Genomic DNA, 13,824 nt, shown 5'->3' with positions numbered 1-13,824 from the left:
GCTGATTTTGCTGCAGAGACCGTGACACACCGAACCGAGGACTGATCACCCTCATTGTCAAGGTAAGCTCTTGCATACAATTTGTGTGTTATCTTGCCTGTGACAAGTCGGTGGGTTGCTGCCTAGGTAGTATAATCTGTTTAGGTCTTTCACTCACGTTGATGTGATACAACGGTGTGATCTTTAGAGTCACGCTCTGTTTAGAACTGTTAAAAATATCATACTCTTCAGTTGCTTGTGGTCACCTATAAGTTGCTAAATTGTACGAATGTTTGCATGTTATATATGCTAGTCAGTGCCGCAAGTGGGAGCCCGAAGTGGAGTGGGATTTTTGTCGGCTGACTGGAGGTCGTATATGTATGTGTATTAATGCATTAGTGTTGGGAATTTAGGTGACCGAGTGGGTATTAATGGGAAATAGACTGCGGGTTGTCTGATTGTTTTTCTGACTAGTAATTGCAAAATCCCTGAATGAGAGTGCAGGCTGTCAGCCCGAGATAAGGGAACAGGACAGGCACTGATGATCTGAGGGCGGTAACCTGGAAAAGTGGTTCCCTCGAGACGGCGAAGTAGTACTCTGTCTCCGGTACCGGGTGTCTGGGGTCAGGGACCCAACGTCTGAGGGCGGTAACCAAGCAGTGGTTCCCTCGAGACGGTGACACAGGACCGGCCACGAGATATTAGTGGGACGAACAGAGAATTCAGAGATGTTGCACTTATTTAAGAAAAAACATGTGTTGCCCACAGGGGCACAGACAGCACTAGATTTAGTCCGCACTCGAGAAGGAAAGAAATATACCAAACATGCTACTAATCTATATAAACTGGCTGGAGTCCCGCCTACGGGAAGATTACAACCCAGCATATGGTCTAAAATGATAACCGAATCCCGGGGAATGCTGGAAGACAAAGGTCTTTTAGAGGTAGCACAGGCTCATCTCCGAGTAGCGGGAAAATTGTGTGATGAAGGTTATGAAGAAGTACGGGGGGAGGGTGGAGCAGAAAATACTGATCCCCTATATGGATATATGAAGCTTGTTAAAACTGAGGAAACCCCATATCCGCCGCCATACCAAGATGGCGCCCGCCCTAGTCCAAAGGGGTGGGTCTGTCACCATTGTGGTATGCAAAACCCGGAATGGCGGAGTTTCTGCTATAATTGTGGTGTGCCCCGTCCCGGCCCACCGCCCATCTTATCCGAGAAGTCCGCCCCTTCCTCTCCCGCCCAGACGCTCCCTCCCGCCCCTCTATATCCTATCCTCACCCCTTCCGGTTCCTTTTACCAAGGCCCGGATACAGGAAAAGGACCTAGTGACACGCAAGGCCCTAAGCCTGCTGGAACGCAAGGCCCGATGGTCAGTGAAACGCATGACGCTATGTCTACACTACAAGTACTTTTTCCCTTCACCTCGCTTCAAGAATTTCTCACTTCCCCAGAAGCCATCGCTGCGCGTCAACAAAGGCGACAGGCAATACGACCTGATAGTAGGTCGGAGTCCGAAACATCAAATCTAGCGGACTTTGACGACCCTTTATATCCAGGCCCTAATCCACCACCCACCTCTACGCCCAGGGCTCCGCCGCTCATAATCAATCCCACGCCAGTAGTTCCTATCAGACCACCTCTTTCTGACACACTTCCCCGGGCACCGGAACAGTGGCTTCCGGCACTATCCAAACCGTTTGTCACACGACAGGGCAAGCAAGTTATTGTCACTGTAGGAACTGGGGACATAACCACAGCGGTGGTAGATGTAATAGTTAACCCTGCTAACTCCCAACTCCAACACGGGAGTGGACTGGCCCGGAGTATCTCACTTGCCGCAGGCCCCTCCATGCAGCGGGATTGCAACCTAATCATTTCACGCACAGGCCAAGTACCCCCGGGACAAATTGCTGTCACTGGCCCCGGTAACTTGCCTATAGCCCTTATAATACATGCCGTAGGTCCCCGGTATGACCCTGATTCTGCCGAAGTATGCGAATCTCAATTAAAGTCCGTCGTCTGGAATACCCTTATTCATTTGTCAGACCAGGCCTGTGTTGAGCGCGGAATCTCCTCTGTTGCTTTTCCTTTGGTATCCACGGGGTTATTTAGGTACCCACTCAAACCTGCTGTAAATACTATCATATCTACCATATTAGAATTTGTGGCCACCCAACCTACTACACTCTCAGAGATCAGAATAGTCACTGATGATCCCGATAGAATGCCAGTCCTTCAGTCAGCTTTGCAATCCAAGGGCACACTCTCAGATATAGTGCCCTCGGCCGTGCCCCCACTTCCCGGTTCCCAGATTTATCATACCCAAGGGATATCAGCTATAAAAACGGAGCCCACGGCAGAAGGCCAAACCAATAATGCGACACATAACACACCCAAGCTTGGTCTTCAGTATGTTACGTTCACCCCTACACAAGTTTCCACTCTGGTGTCTGGTCTACCTGACCCGGAGAAACAGCCTATGCCGTTCTACAGACGAATGTGCCAGATACAGAAAACCTACGGATGCACCTGGCAGGATCTACAATCTCTCACGGAGATTAAATGCACAGACAGTTTCCTGCCACTGATGGCCCCGGCATTCGACCTAAGTCAGTCACAACCTATTGATACATACTCTTCGGGACTCACTTATTGTCAACAACTCAAACTCTGGGCCCAGGAAGCACTCACAGAGTTACAGGGCTCACTCCAAGAGATTACACAACAAACGGATGAATCTGTGGAACAGTACGGCTCCAGGATCAGAATACTGTTCCACAGATTCATCCGTTTGTTGTGTAATCTCTTGGAGTGAGCCCTGTAACTCTGTGAGTGCTTCCTGGGCCCAGAGTTTGAGTTGTTGACAATAAGTGAGTCCCGAAGAGTATGTATCAATAGGTTGTGACTGACTTAGGTCGAATGCCGGGGCCATCAGTGGCAGGAAACTGTCTGTGCATTTAATCTCCGTGAGAGATTGTAGATCCTGCCAGGTGCATCCGTAGGTTTTCTGTATCTGGCACATTCGTCTGTAGAACGGCATAGGCTGTTTCTCCGGGTCAGGTAGACCAGACACCAGAGTGGAAACTTGTGTAGGGGTGAACGTAACATACTGAAGACCAAGCTTGGGTGTGTTATGTGTCGCATTATTGGTTTGGCCTTCTGCCGTGGGCTCCGTTTTTATAGCTGATATCCCTTGGGTATGATAAATCTGGGAACCGGGAAGTGGGGGCACGGCCGAGGGCACTATATCTGAGAGTGTGCCCTTGGATTGCAAAGCTGACTGAAGGACTGGCATTCTATCGGGATCATCAGTGACTATTCTGATCTCTGAGAGTGTAGTAGGTTGGGTGGCCACAAATTCTAATATGGTAGATATGATAGTATTTACAGCAGGTTTGAGTGGGTACCTAAATAACCCCGTGGATACCAAAGGAAAAGCAACAGAGGAGATTCCGCGCTCAACACAGGCCTGGTCTGACAAATGAATAAGGGTATTCCAGACGACGGACTTTAATTGAGATTCGCATACTTCGGCAGAATCAGGGTCATACCGGGGACCTACGGCATGTATTATAAGGGCTATAGGCAAGTTACCGGGGCCAGTGACAGCAATTTGTCCCGGGGGTACTTGGCCTGTGCGTGAAATGATTAGGTTGCAATCCCGCTGCATGGAGGGGCCTGCGGCAAGAGAGATACTCCGGGCCAGTCCACTCCCGTGTTGGAGTTGGGAGTTAGCAGGGTTAACTATTACATCTACCACCGCTGTGGTTATGTCCCCAGTTCCTACAGTGACAATAACTTGCTTGCCCTGTCGTGTGACAAACGGTTTGGATAGTGCCGGAAGCCACTGTTCCGGTGCCCGGGGAAGTGTGTCAGAAAGAGGTGGTCTGGTAGGAACTACTGGCGTGGGATTGATTATGAGCGGCGGAGCCCTGGGCGTAGAGGTGGGTGGTGGATTAGGGCCTGGATATAAAGGGTCGTCAAAGTCCGCTAGATTTGATGTTTCGGACTCCGACCTACTATCAGGTCGTATTGCCTGTCGCCTTTGTTGACGCGCAGCGATGGCTTCTGGGGAAGTGAGAAATTCTTGAAGCGAGGTGAAGGGAAAAAGTACTTGTAGTGTAGACATAGCGTCATGCGTTTCACTGACCATCGGGCCTTGCGTTCCAGCAGGCTTAGGGCCTTGCGTGTCACTAGGTCCTTTTCCTGTATCCGGGCCTTGGTAAAAGGAACCGGAAGGGGTGAGGATAGGATATAGAGGGGCGGGAGGGAGCGTCTGGGCGGGAGAGGAAGGGGCGGACTTCTCGGATAAGATGGGCGGTGGGCCGGGACGGGGCACACCACAATTATAGCAGAAACTCCGCCATTCCGGGTTTTGCATACCACAATGGTGACAGACCCACCCCTTTGGACTAGGGTGGGCGCCATCTTGGTATGGCGGCGGATATGGGGTTTCCTCAGTTTTAACAAGCTTCATATATCCATATAGGGGATCAGTATTTTCTGCTCCACCCTCCCCCCGTACTTCTTCATAACCTTCATCACACAATTTTCCCGCTACTCGGAGATGAGCCTGTGCTACCTCTAAAAGACCTTTGTCTTCCAGCATTCCCCGGGATTCGGTTATCATTTTAGACCATATGCTGGGTTGTAATCTTCCCGTAGGCGGGACTCCAGCCAGTTTATATAGATTAGTAGCATGTTTGGTATATTTCTTTCCTTCTCGAGTGCGGACTAAATCTAGTGCTGTCTGTGCCCCTGTGGGCAACACATGTTTTTTCTTAAATAAGTGCAACATCTCTGAATTCTCTGTTCGTCCCACTAATATCTCGTGGCCGGTCCTGCACGCTTAATAATGAGGTCGTGAATCTCACTATATCAGGGTCTCTCTCTTCAGTCACTTGCTCCAAATTCAGTCATGCATGCGCTAGCTCACTAAGAAAGACTCTGACACAAGGTTCAGCTTCTATCTCAGTACATGCGTTATCCCGGGGGTAACACAGGAACTGCTGCTTTATTATTCAGCTCACATAGTTTATATAGCATAGCAATGGGGCGAGGCAGGGGTTGGGCTTAAGCCGTTTATATCTTGATCCGGGACACTCTTTCGTCTCTCATTGGTGTACATTCCTTCGTGCATGGGTGCGTGATCAGCTCGTGAGTCAGCTCGTGCTGATAAGCCAGTTGTTTGTACATCTTTCATCAGCCGGATGTCTTCATTACAGGATAATCTCAGGGTGTGTTCCCGGATACAGGCGCCATCTTTACTGTACAATATCTGTTTGCATTGCTGAGTTGGATAACTCTCGGAATAATGGATAAACATATATTCATATAATATTTTCTACCCTCACAATCCCCCCTTGAATCTATGTTTATTCGTTCACTCCCTAGGGGATACAAGCTGTCCTACGATGTGGGGAATGGGTAAAGGATTTCTTCACTTGACTACTGGCACAATACATCCCTAACAGATGTTCATACCTTCCATCAAGACTGTCAACATCGTAGGAGTCTCTCTCCCCAGATACCTTGAACCTCACAATAGAGAATTACGCATAATATATTTCTGCCTTGGGGGGCTTCGGGTAGGCATATCCGGCTTAGCTTTAGTTTGCAAAAATGATTCCAGTTCACTTCCTGTATTCATCATTGTTTCTGCTCCGACCACTTTATACATTAGTTTCCGATAAAGAGGAATGACACAGCAAAGCACAAGGATAGCAAAGACAAATAAACATAACAAAATCAGTCCAATAGTCGTGAGAATTGACTTCCAACCTCCAGTCCAATCTGCCAGCCAGTTGGCCCAGCTGGTATCCACCCCTGAATTCCTCTTAACTTCTGCCGCTAGATCCCTGATCTGGTTGAGTGCTTTAACCGTCTTTCCATCTATCACAGAGTTTTCTGGGATAAACGTGCAACATTCTTCTCCAAACATTGAACATACCCCCCCTTTCTCTGCTAAAAGCATATCCAAGGCCATTCGATTCTGAAGAGTCATTCGGGTATTTGGCCCTAGTTCCTCAATTATACCTTGGAAAGCGTCCCTACTATAATTGATAAATCTCTGTTGGTTGTAATACAGATAATTGATCCAATCAACATTTTTATTAATTTGTACTTGGGGAACCATTGATGCGAATCCAGCAAAAATTTGGTCTTGGGCCTTAAATTCATCAGGGACCCCCCTTGGGACCCCTATGGCATCTCTATATACCAAATTATCACTTTGCAGGGCTGTTGCTATACTTCTTTTTGATCTTGACAGAGAGAGAGACTTCCTGAATAGGCACTGCTCTTCTGGTTCCCATGGGAGTATTCTGAAAGGCATAACTACCTTAACTAATGCACACTGTCCTTGCCACATTTGGGGTAGAATATTTCGGAGTTTACCATTTCCGCATAACCAATATATATCAAGCATATGGCCAGTGTGATCCTGGAGGTCGGCAGAAGGGATAGACGAGTTAGAAACGCAAAACCCTGGGTTAAATCTTCCTAAGTTTGTTCCCGTATCGTTATTTGCTATAAAGCATGTATAATTTCCGTTATGTACTATAACTTCCCTAGGGGGTTTAACGCTGGTTTCCAGGGATACCAGTGGTCTTAACTCTGGACAGTCAGTAGAGTTCTTACCTCTTAATAGAGTAATCAGGCATTCTGTTTCATTGTCGGAGAGAAACAGGGGAACCGTAGTTAAATGAGCATTAGCGGCTGCACAGGCTATACAGCTGACATTCTGCCCAGAACTTTTAACCGTATATTTTACCCATTCTAGCCACAGATTCTTCCTAACATCTGTCTGTGTTTCTATTCGGAATACATCTTCCCATGTCAAGCCCGGAATAGGTAATACCTCTTGAATTCGGGCATCTAATTTTTCTTTATTAGTGGGTTGGGAGGTTGGTGACACGGGTCTATTTTTGATATCTTTGAGCTCCACTTGTCCCAATTTTTTGGTGAGAGAACCCCCGTACATGCCAAGCACATATTTTCCCATATCTCCCTCGGAAGGATTTTCCAGTTGTAAATAAAAGGGTAGACAACCTTGTCGTACTTTACCTTTGCATTTGGTAGTACCCCAAACTCCTTTAGTGAGGGTTAGACGGGTGAGGAGAGATTTGCCATTCTCATCCTTTCTATCTAGTCCCCCCTTTGGCTTATACGCCCAATCATTTCCTGTGTTCCATCCTACATTTGACCAGGAGGAGCACCATTCATTCCCTGTACTGGTGACACACAGATATATTTGGGCCTGCTTATGTATAGGGGATCTTGAATCATATGAGGGATCATAATAGTAGTTAATAGGTTTAAGGGACCAGGGCTGTGCGGACAAGAGAGAGTCCTCATAAATACCACAATTTGCGACATTACAAAAATCTGCGGTGAATGTTTGTAGAGGCAGGGAAGTGTTTACCCAGAAGGTTACTGGGGCAGTTTCAACAGTACTTAAGAGCACCATAGTGAAAAGGATATACATCATGGAGCTTCAACGGGAGATTTCTTGCAGTGAGAGGCGTGGATCCAGGGTCCTTTCCCTTCAAGCTTCACTGCCGTAGGTGTTATCAGCAGGACTCGATATGGACCTTCAAATCTGGGCTCCAAACAATCGGGTCTCACGTGTTTCTTCAGATACACGCTATCCCCAGGTTGGAAGGGGTGTACTGTGTCTCCTGTGGACTCTGGAAGAGAAGCAGATACTACAGAACGAGAGTTAGACAATTCTTGCGCAAGTGAAATCACAAATTGTACTACCTTGTCCTGACCTTTTTGTAATTCCTGACTGTCTATCTCTGGTATTCTGGGAGGGGACCCAAATAGGACTTCATATGGGGTAAGCCCATGCTTGGCCTGGGGCGTGTGTCTGACATGATATAACGCTATAGGCAATAGATCTGGCCAGGGGAGGGGGTGATCTTGACTCATCTTAAGTAGTTTGGTTTTCAGTGTGCCGTTCATCCTTTCCACCTTTCCCGAACTTTGTGGGTGATAGGGAGTGTGGAGTCCTTGATGAGATCCCAACATAAACCATAGTTCCCCAAAAATAGAGGCTGTGAACGCCGGTCCTTGGTCACTTTCGATCACTTCAGGTATACCAAACCTGCATGCTATTTCGATAAGCATTTTCTTCGCTGTCACCTTTGCCGTCATATTCTTGACTGGGTAAGCTTCGGGCCATCCTGAAAACATATCCACTACTACCAATACATACTCGTATCCCCCGGCCGGGGGCATGTGAATATGGTCCACTTGGATTCTCTGCCATGGGTAGTCGGGCTTGGCTAAATGCTGGGTGGGTACGGTCTGTGTGCTGCTGGGATTACAGGTTTGACAAACCTGACAGGCTCGGTTGTATGCGGCCAATGTGGTACTGATCCCAGGAGCATAGTAGAACTTCCTTACATATGCGAGGGCTTGATTCTTTCCTCGGTGTGTGGCTCCATGTGCCCATGTTGCTACGGCTGGATACATTCTTCTTGGAAGACAGTACACATTATCCTTTTTCCACAGACCAGTTTTCTTTTCCACGGTCGCCCCATCTTTCCTCCACTGCTTCTTTTCTTCTGATAATACTTTTGCCTGTTCCTGTTGTAGTTTAACAACTGGAGGTCGTGCTGTATTAATTTCGGGAAACTCTTCAGCCTCGATTTGTGCCTCTGTTTCCTCCCGTTGTTTCTTTTCTTGTGCCCGCGTGCTTACCATTGCTACTTCCATGTCTTCCATGGCTAGCCATCTCTCTGACACAGATCCCAAGGCAGCTTGTTTGGCGGCTTGGTCAGCTAATTGATTTCCTTTTGTTTCCGTGCTGTCCACTTTTCCATGTGCCTTGACCTTGAGAACCGCTACCTGGATAGGTAGCCCCATAGCATGCATAAGTCCTTGGATAAGGGTGGCATGCTTCACCGGTGTTCCTGAGGAGGTTATGAATCCTCTATTTCTCCAGATAGTACCAAAATCATGGGCAATGCCAAAAGCATATCGTGAGTCTGTTCTTATATTCACCCTTTTTCCTTCTGCCATCTCCAATGCTGTTTGTAACGCAATCAATTCCGCTTCCTGGGCTGACCTGCTTGGTGGCAATGCTTCAGCGTAGAGAATCTCTTTCTCCGTGGTGACGGCAAAACCGGTATGAAATCTGCCGCTATCATCGGCATACCTTGAGCCATCTGTCCAGAGTTCTAGGTCAGCGCCTGGAATCGCAGTAGTAGACATATTCTGTGGTTCTGACGTGTCTTGCTGTAAAGTGAGTAAACAGTCATGGGGGGACACTGGTGGACTAGAAGTGTTTAATTCTTCCATTGGTTCCTCTCCCCCCTTTGGGATATGTGGCAGAAGAGTTGCTGGGTTGATAGTGGTACATCGTTGAAAAGAAACATAAGACGGAAGAAGCAATGAGCACTGAAGTCTTAAATGACGTTGATGCGAGAGATGTCGGGGTAATGTCAGCGAGAGAACAGCAGCCAAGTCATGTGGAGCTTGAATAATAACATCATGTCCGAGAGTGATGTCCGCCACTTTATCCAGCAGTACTTGGGCGGAATGGGCGGCTTTGAGACAACTCGGAGAAGTACGTGCAACCGGATCCAGCCTGCAGGAGTAGTAACCGACAGGGCGCTGTTTTTCCCGATGGGATTGTGTAAGAACTCCAGAAGCATGGCCTTCCTGCTCGGACACATATAGATTGAATGGCTTGGTATAATCTGGAAGGCCCAGTGCTGGTGCACTTGAAATGGCTTCCTTCAGAAGATTGAAACAGCGTCGATATAATTGATAGGCAACTGGGTCGGCCACATCGTCTTCCTTGGGGCCAGTTTTCAGCGCATCATATAGCGGTTGCATAAGCCTGGAAGCGTCAGGTATCCACTGTCTACAGTAGGTGATAAGTCCAAGGAATGATTGCAGTTGGCTGATTGTGGATGGATAAGAGACAGATACAATAGCTTGTTTCCTTTCATCTGTCAGATGTCTGATTCCTTGTGATATACAATGCCCCAGAAAAACGACCTTAGGGAGGCACCATTGGAGTTTTGACTTAGAGACTTTACATTGGATGGAGGACAGATGCTGCAACAGGGAGACGGAGAGTGATTCCATCTGTTGGCTGTCGATTGGGCCACATAGCAGAAGGTCATCAACATACTGGAGTAGCGTAGCTTCAGGGTGAGCTAACACCCATGGTGAAAGAGAGAGTTTCAAAGCTTGGGAAAACTGGTTAGGGCTATTCTGGGCCCCTTGGGGTATTCTTGTCCATGTCAGTTGAGCTCCTTGGAAAGTAAAAGAAAATAAAAATTGGGAGTCCACATGAAGGGGAACACTGAAAAAAGCATTGGCCAGGTCTATAACTGTGAAGAGACTGGCCTCGGGAGGGACTCCGCTGAGGAGAGTATTCGGATTGGGGACAACAGGGGTTTCCAGTATTGTTGCCGCATTGACAGCACGCAGATCTTGTACCAATCGATATTTATCAGGTTGACCTTTGACACTTTTCTTCTTGACAGGAAACAGAGGAGTATTGCAAGGTGAAGTGCAATACCTGAGCACCCCTTTCTCCAAATATGCATGAATTTGTATCTTCAGACTGGCTTCCTGTGCAGCTTTGAGAGGGTATTGCGGGATTCTTGGGTAAGGGACTCCAGGTTTCATCTGTACAACCACTGGGGGAACGGGAAGAAGCCCCACATCTTCAGGTCCCACAGACCATAAACTAGAAGAAACTTGAGGTTCAATATGGCTGGGGAAACCAGTATTTGGGTTGGATTGTTCTTGTAACAGCATCAGCGGTAAAGCTCGGATGATGCAGATATCTGGGGGGGTGTCTCCCCCTTCCGGGCGATGGAGAATAAGTTGCATGCCGCACTCATCATATAAAATATTTGCCCTTAGTCTTTGTAAAATATCGGACCCTAATAGATTTAGAGGGCAGGTGTTCGATACCAGAAATCTAGCAGCGACTTCTGAGAACGGTCCGAGAGGTACAGGAACAGTAAGGCGGCTGTTTTGCGGTTTTCCCTCTACCCCCATTGATGTCATCCAATCATCGGAAAGTTCTATAGTGGGGGGGAGCAATTTTTTGGATATAACGGACGTGGACGCCCCTGAGTCCACCAGGAAATCCATAGGGACCTCTGCTACTGTGAGAGTGACTTTCCCACAAACAGCAGTTTGCCCCACTGCTGCCATGGCGGTCCCAGGTTGTCCCCCCTTTCAGGACCGGGGTGGAGGTCCCTCAGGTAGTTGGTCTGGTCTGGGCTTCCTACATTCTCTCCTAACATGTCCAACTATTCCACAGTTCCAGCAGGTTGGTCCACCTTGGCTGCGGCCTCCTCCGTTTTGTCTCCGGTCTTGCCGAGGCCCATTGTTTGGGTAGTATCCTTGTTGGGGGGTGTGCTGTGGATAATAGGGAGTGTAGGCCGGGGCAGGGGCAGGGTAGGGGTATGGCTGTGGGTAAGGAGGGAAAGGAGGGGGCGGGTACGGATTATTACTGGGGGGTTGGAAAGGGGCGGGGGCAGACGGTGGAGGGAAAGAAGCGGGAGCGGGAGGTGAGGTATTAAGGGAGGGACATAAAACTGCATCTGTGCATTCATTTTCTTGCATCATTAGAGCAAGTGCTTTCTTTTTCCCTTTGTCTTTCAGTTCCTTTGCTTGTGACCGGGCAAAACCTTTAGCTACTAATATAGCGTCTTGTAATGTTCCCCCAATACAATCTGGGCGTATTGACATAATCTTGTCTTTCAGCTGTTCATTGAGTCCATCTATAAAAGCCTTAGTCAGGATCATACGGTGAGCCTTGGCTTGAGTGGCAAAGCCAAGATCTTCGAACAGTATTCTGATCCTGGAGCCGTACTGTTCCACAGATTCATCCGTTTGTTGTGTAATCTCTTGGAGTGAGCCCTGTAACTCTGTGAGTGCTTCCTGGGCCCAGAGTTTGAGTTGTTGACAATAAGTGAGTCCCGAAGAGTATGTATCAATAGGTTGTGACTGACTTAGGTCGAATGCCGGGGCCATCAGTGGCAGGAAACTGTCTGTGCATTTAATCTCCGTGAGAGATTGTAGATCCTGCCAGGTGCATCCGTAGGTTGCAGGTTGGACTTTATGGCATATTAAACCTCCTTTTGAGTAAGACCGTGTGCCTGCATCTTCTTCTTTCTCCTATTCACAACCCCAGCAAAGATGAAGGCCATCCTCATCTTCCTCAGTGGTCAGTAACCCTTTTAGTACCTTAGCAGGTAGTGAACACTATGATAAATAAGGGTTTAACCCTCCTGCTACCCCAGTGAATGCCTAACCACCATCACTATGGGCAACTACCCCCTTTACCCACCCCCTCTTCCTCGACCACACACAGTTATGGCAATAGCCCTATTAGCCAGATCTGGCAAATAACACTTTTACCCATTTTTGAAGCTTAAAAAATACACATTACAAAGTACATTAAAATACAGTATACATTACAATAAAATTAAATAGCCATCAAATCCATTTATTGATACTGTGGTTATCTATGCCCTCAAAGGGGACACAGATAGAACATTGTCAATATATGGGCACCCTACAACCCCCATATGCTGGGGGAGTAGTTGGGGGAAAGGGGGTGGGTAATGGGGGGAGTAGGGTGTCCATTGATTGCCAATGTGAGTGTCTGTGCCTTAGATAACCACAGTGACAATCAATGGATTAATTATTATGAGAAATTGAAGTACAATAAGAAAGTGAGCTTGTGAGTTAGTACTTCAAATCATATAAATGATAAAGACAGTTGTCCATATTTACTAAAGAGTAAAGTAGTGTTCTGCCATAAGGCACTGTTGATGCTGGAAAACATTTCAGCCAATTCAAAAAAATGAACTGTAAGATGTCTTTCCATGCCAAAAGGTGTCTCATAGTCGAATACTATTTATTAGGTATGCTCCTCTATCCCAGAGGAGGGTAACATGCTTTGTACAGGTATGAGCACTCAATGAGAAATAGCACTCAAACTATGTATGCTATGATAGTGGTGCTATCCATCAGCTGGTTTAGCTCACACGTCTAGAGCTGTTGTCCTGAATAATAGGGGTTGTATGGGTTCAACGTCTGATCCTGTTGAGTCTTACACCATACCCTATTCCTCATAAGGTGCCTTAGACTTGTCAACCTAATAACACTTTGTGCTCTGTGGGAAGCCAGATGAATAACTTCCTACAGTTTGCAGAGTTATATTTATTTTAAACTAAAGTACTGTAGTTCAATTCATTATGTGTCATGCACCTTAGTTATGCCCCTTTTTCAGCATAGGCATGTCTCTCTAATTTTTTGGGAGTTACATTTTTTTATACTACTGGCAAGCCTTGTTTAATTTGAAGCTGCCCTTTTTGAGACTGATTCGCAGACCAAAGGAACTAGCATACCCAAATTGGCCCCAAAAAATGTCCCATCTTTAAAAAAGCAAAGGGGAAGTGAAACACACATGACCATATCCTAAAAATATTTTTTTTCTTTTTGTAGTTTTAAAAAAATATATATTTTAAATATAAATTCTTAATTGTTGTATATATTTTTTTTTATATGTATGATGTATATTTTGTATAGTTTTTCTTTCATATCATTATGGAGTATACAATTAAATTACTTGGATGGGATGATTTATTATTGGATTTTTTTATTATGAATTCATTTTGGTAATGTATACATATATTTATAGCTTTACTATATATGTGTCACATGAAAATAATTTTTAACATACACAATATGAATATTCATATGTGAACTATTGAACTTGGTGGGATGTTAGGGATTTTTTGTAATAATAACTGGATTTCACTTGTTCGTATTTGGGTTTATTTATTATGGTA

At 46.4% G+C, this 13,824-nt stretch overlaps 1 protein-coding gene across 1 annotated transcript; it reads right to left on the bottom strand.

Annotated features, from left to right (window-relative positions):
• Nucleotides 1-7,382: 7,382 nt before the first annotated feature.
• On the bottom strand, nucleotides 7,383-12,027 carry LOC142490630 (protein NYNRIN-like). Its single transcript, XM_075593048.1, has one exon. The coding sequence runs from the start codon at nucleotides 11,171-11,173 to the stop codon at nucleotides 7,472-7,474; it is 3,702 nt and encodes a 1,233-aa protein (XP_075449163.1). The 5' UTR covers nucleotides 11,174-12,027; the 3' UTR covers nucleotides 7,383-7,471.
• Nucleotides 12,028-13,824: the final 1,797 nt, after the last annotated feature.

Source organism: Ascaphus truei, chromosome 3 (genome assembly GCF_040206685.1).
Source record: "Ascaphus truei isolate aAscTru1 chromosome 3, aAscTru1.hap1, whole genome shotgun sequence".
Taxonomy (NCBI): domain Eukaryota; kingdom Metazoa; phylum Chordata; class Amphibia; order Anura; family Ascaphidae; genus Ascaphus; species Ascaphus truei.
The sequence above is the reverse complement of the archived record's forward strand: the minus strand, read 5'-3'. Positions and strand labels throughout refer to the sequence as shown.